A 5,264-nucleotide genomic window follows, 5' to 3' on the forward strand; every position below is an offset into this window, starting at 1 on the left:
TTAGGAACCTAGATCATGTCACTTAGAATAAATCACTGACTTAAATATGCACAATTCTGTCAATCCTTCAGCAGAGATCTGAATCCCAGAAATACAAAGAGAATATAGAAGCAACAAGTTATAGAGGATAAGTTACTTGAAACCTTACTGACAGGCAAGAGTAGTTTCAGTGAGCATGGACCATGCATGTAATGATGGGAAATAATTATAAGAAATGAGTTTTCACTATGAATAGAAAACATTATCTTTTCTGTTCTAGTCACTCAAAAGACTGATGGAAAGAATAGCACTCACAGAGTATTTCAAAGGAAACCTCTGATTTTAGCCAACATATGCACTCTGTGGTTGTTTAGAGCTTTGCTAAAATGACCATTAGATTTGATTGTGTGTTTCAACCGATCCCCCTTACACTAAGTTTTAAGCTATGAGAGTCAGCACTGGTGAGGTTATCAACAGCCAAAGGATCAGTAGATAATATTCTGATGTCCAGCCCAGTGACATCAATTAAGAATTCTTAAGGGTAAAATGATATTGCCCTTCCAATAGAAACTGTAGATAATATATGATGCTTAAGTTGATGACCTGGATGGGGCACCTGGGTGGCTCAGTGGGTTAAAGACTCTGCCTTTGGCTCAGGTCATGATTCCAGGGTCCTGGGATCAAGCCCCACAACGGGCTCTCTGCTCAGTGGGGAGCCTGCTTCCTCCTCTCTTTCTGCCTACTTGTGATCTCTGTCTGTCAAATAAATAAATAAAATCTTTAAAAAAAAAAAGGATGATGACCTGGAATTTCCTCCAGAAAACCCTCTGAAATTAGCAATTGGTAATACCATACAGTATCCTTAAGTAGTCAAGAGTCCATGAGTGCCTTCTAAGTGGATCATAGTGTTCTTGAAAGAACCAACTCTTGTTTTCAGGTATCTGAAATTTAAAATGTACAATTTACAAATAATTTTCATCTGATTCTAGGGTAATTTTTATGTACTTAAACTATCAAGAAATATTTACATAATTTAAGTTTGTGATCATTGTTTCCTGAGTCGTATCTTGTTCCATGTTTTTAAAATGACCCCTGAATTCTAACTGAAGCCTCAAAGAGAATGATCACAACTGGATGTCAGAGCCCAAAGTACAGACATAAAAATCCCAGTAGCATAGTGAAGTCATGTCAAAGCTGAACATTTCAAGGCCATAAAGAAAACTTGAAGAGGCAGGGTGTCAAAAATAACTGTCTACTTAAAAATCCCCCTTTAATCAGCTCTAAGTATGGAAGGGAGGAGTCAGGATACACCATTTAAATTCTCCTTTTCTTTTTTGAGGTTAATATTTAATAGAAAAGTTGTTTCTGATATATGTAGATGAGCCAATAATGCAATTATAGGGAAAACAAAGGAAGAACAATATCACAATAAAGTCATAAAGGAAGAAAATGAGGCTTATGCAAAACCAGATTTAACCAATAGAACTAGAATTCATTAGTTAGCAGAAACTGGTGATGGCAGCAGAGAAAAGTCTGGAGAGCTTTAAATTGATGAGGTACAAATAAATGCATTCGAATCTATGAGAAAAAAGCAAGAAAAGGGAAAACCAGGAAATGGGGGGGAGGGGCAGCACACAGGGCAGGATGTGACATCACAAAGCCCACTGGTTCAAAGCAGTTACCAGTACTGTTTATCTGCTTAGGAAGCAAAAGGTGAGACTTCTCCTTAGATACTGGCCCATGCCTTCCTCACTGGTTCTTCCAGATCAACGTTAGTCCAAACTCAGCCATTCCTGGCTCCCAAAATAGTGAAGACAGGCTTCATGAACATGGAAGCTACTGAAGAAAGCCCAGCAGAGAACCAAAGCCTGGCTCAAAACACCTCAGTCACACTGAATAATGACACTGGTGCAGATAAAGTTCTTGCCTCACTAGAGATTAAGAGGAAACGGAAAGGGTACTTGCCAACTGAGTCAGTGAAGATCCTCCGAGACTGGCTGTATGAACACCGGTTTAAGGCCTACCCTTCAGAAGCAGAGAAGCGAATGCTGTCCAAGCAGACTAATTTGTCTTTCCTGCAGATCTCTAACTGGTTTATTAATGCCCGCAGACGTGTTCTTCCAGAAATGCTTCAACAGGATGGAAATGACCCCAACCAGATCACCATGTGGAACCAAAAAAGCAAGACTGCTGATGTGACCCATGAGCAGAGCACATATTCATCTATACAGGCCAGGTCAGGGCCCAGAGAGCCAGACAAAATGCAGTGCCTGCCCTTTAGCCTCCTTCCAATGGGCCAAAAATCAGGGGAGAAGCTGCTAGGTTCAGAGTTGTCTCCAGGCCAGAAGCTCACCCCAAAGGCTCAGCCAAAAAAAAGGGTCAAGTTTTCCACTAGTGAACCCTTGCTTACGACATCTCCCAAACCTGTGTTGACAGAGGAGTACAAGGACTTCAGCAGCTTCCAGCTGTTGGTTGATGCAGCCGTGCAGAAGGCTGCAGAACTGGAGCTGCAGAAGAAGCAAGAGGCCAATCCATGATATCCAGTGTCCCTAAAATTTCAAGTAGTCAGTCCCTTGTCTACAGTGGTAGATCCATACATGTTCCCCCAACTAATTCACAGTTTCACCTTTTATAGAGATTTTTTCTTTCCAGGAGCTTTAGGAGGACCATCACTAGCTATTGGAACTCAATTCTGCTAGATATTTCGGTGTTTCCAAATGGACTTGTCATCATGATTAACACTAAAGTAGAGATATCTTCTCTACTTCTGCTTCCTCCTAGGTTTAAAGGATTTAGACAATCAGATCAACACACCTGAGACCAGAAACAGTGCTAACACATCTTTGGAAACTTGCTTTGGCTTTTCCAGCCAGACTTTTTGGTCCTAGGATGGCTGCAGATACCAAATCACTAATCTTTCTCCCTCTTTCTAACTTTCCTTGTTGATTAGAATGAATAATGGAAAAGAAAGCTCTATAAAATATGACTATAATGGCACTGACATCATTTTAATGTTGGAGTTTTTGTGAAAATACCAACTTTATGGTTTGTTTTCTGTGGTTTATTGGCAATCTTAAGGAGTAGGTAATTTCTGCAGGGATTAAACAGAGTCAAAATGCAATGAATTCATAAGTTTGTTACATATAAGGTTACACTCTTATTTGGTATACTAGTGAAAAGTATGCAGTAGAGATAGGAAAATTCTATATGGTAATTATCTGCTGTTAGTTGTGTTATAGTTAGTTTTAGAGAATACCTTATTTCATTTCATTTTATTTTTGTTTTTTGAAGGGTTTAAACAACAAATTTATTTTTCACAGATCTGGAGCCTGAAAGTCCAACATCAAGACACCAACTTGATCACATTATTATGAGGGCTCCCTTCTTGGTTCACAGTCAGCACTTTGTATCCTTGTATGATGAAAAAGACTAGACCTCCCTGGAGCATCTTTTATAAAGACATTCACCCCATTCATGAGGGCTCCACCTTTATGACCTAAGCCCCTTCCAAAGCTTTAGCTCTACTATTATCATCTTTGGGATGATTTCAACATATGAATTTCAACATGTGAATTTGGGGGGGGACCCAAACATAATAGAAAATAGTTGTATATATGCATGTGTATATATATACATACATATATATGAATATGTTAAATATAAAATATGTTAACATTTAAATATGTTAAATGTTAAATATCTACATATGTATTTAACATTTCAATTGCTGCTTATTGTCCTTGGGATAAAATACAAATTAATTTTTCAATTTTTTAAAAAAAATTGAGTACAGTTGACACATAAATGTTACATTAGTTTCAGGTGTACAATATAGTTCTTCAATTTCTCTATATGTTATGTTCACCACAAGTGTAGTTACCACCTGTTACAACATCATTATTTCCATTCCTTATATGGTGCCTTTTATTCCATGACTTTATTCCATGTACTCCCACTCCTCCTTACTCCTTTTGCCCATCACCCCTTACCTCTAGTAATCATCAGCTTGTTTTCTGTATTTATAAGCCTGATTCTGCTTTTTGTTTGTTTATTCATTTGTTTTGTCTTTTAGAGTCCACATACAAGTGAAATCATGTGGTGCTTATCTTTCTCAGTCTTACTTTACTTAACATAATACCATCTATGTCCATCAAGGTTGCAAGTGACAAGAGCTTATTCTTTTTCATGGTATCCATTTGTTTATTGAAGGACACTTATGTTGCTGTCATATCGTGGCTAGTGTAAATAATGCTGAAATAATCATAGGTGTGCATGTATCTTTTTTATTAACATATAATGTATTATTTGTTTCAGGGGTACAGGTCTGTGAATTATCAGTCTTACACAATTAATAGCACTCACCATAGCACATATCCTCCCCAATGTCCATAACCCAGCCACCCTACTTCTCTCCTCTCCCCTTTAGCAACTCTCAGTTTGTTTCCTGAGATTAAGAGTCTATTACAGTTTGTATCCCTCCCCATTGTGTTTCATTTTCCCCTCCTTTCCCCCCATGACCCCCCACCCTGCTTCTCAAATTCCTCATATCAGAGAGATATTATCATAATTGTCTTTCTCTGATTGACTTATTTAACTTAGCATAATACCCTCTAGTTCCATCCATGTCATTGCAAACGGCAAGATTTCATTTCTTTTGATTGCTGCATAGTTTTCCATTGTATATATATATACCACATCTTCTTAATCCATTCTTCTGTTGATGGACATCTACATTCTTTCCATAGTTTGGCTATTGTGGACATTGCTGCTATAAAGATTCGGGTGCACATGCCCCCTTGGATCACTAAATTTGTATCTTTAGGGTAAATATTCAGTAGTGCAATTGCTGGGTCATAGGGTAGCTCTATTTTCAACTTCTTGAGGAAACTCCATACTGTTTTCCAGAGTGGCTGCACCAGTTTGCATTCCCAGCAACAATGTAGTGTTTTCATGTTTGTTGGGTATATACCTGGTAATGAAATTACTGGATCATATGGTATTTCTATTTATAATTTTTTGAGGAAACTCCATACTGTTTTCCACACTGATTATACCCATTTTCATTCCCACCAATATTGCATGAGGATTACTTTTTCTCCACATCTTCACTAGCACTTGTTATTTCTCTTTTTTTATTTATTTTTTCCCCATTCTGACAGATGTGATGTCTCAATGTAGTTTTCATCAGCATTTCCATTATAATTAGTGATGTTGAGCATCTTTTCATGTTTATGTTAGCCATGTATATCTATTCTTCAGAAAAACAAAACAACAACAACAACAAC

General features: G+C 37.7%; 1 protein-coding gene across 1 annotated transcript; it reads left to right on the forward strand.

Moving 5' to 3' along the window:
- Positions 1 to 1,802: 1,802 nt before the first annotated feature.
- Positions 1,803 to 2,516, forward strand: TGIF2LX (TGFB induced factor homeobox 2 like X-linked; the record flags this gene model as incomplete). Its single annotated transcript, XM_080794882.1, has 1 exon — positions 1,803 to 2,516. One exon carries the CDS (start codon positions 1,803 to 1,805, stop codon positions 2,514 to 2,516), a length of 714 nt encoding a protein of 237 aa, XP_080651008.1.
- Positions 2,517 to 5,264: the final 2,748 nt, after the last annotated feature.

The sequence above is a fragment of the Martes martes genome (assembly GCF_963455335.1).
Source record: "Martes martes genome assembly, chromosome: X".
NCBI classification, from domain to species: domain Eukaryota; kingdom Metazoa; phylum Chordata; class Mammalia; order Carnivora; family Mustelidae; genus Martes; species Martes martes.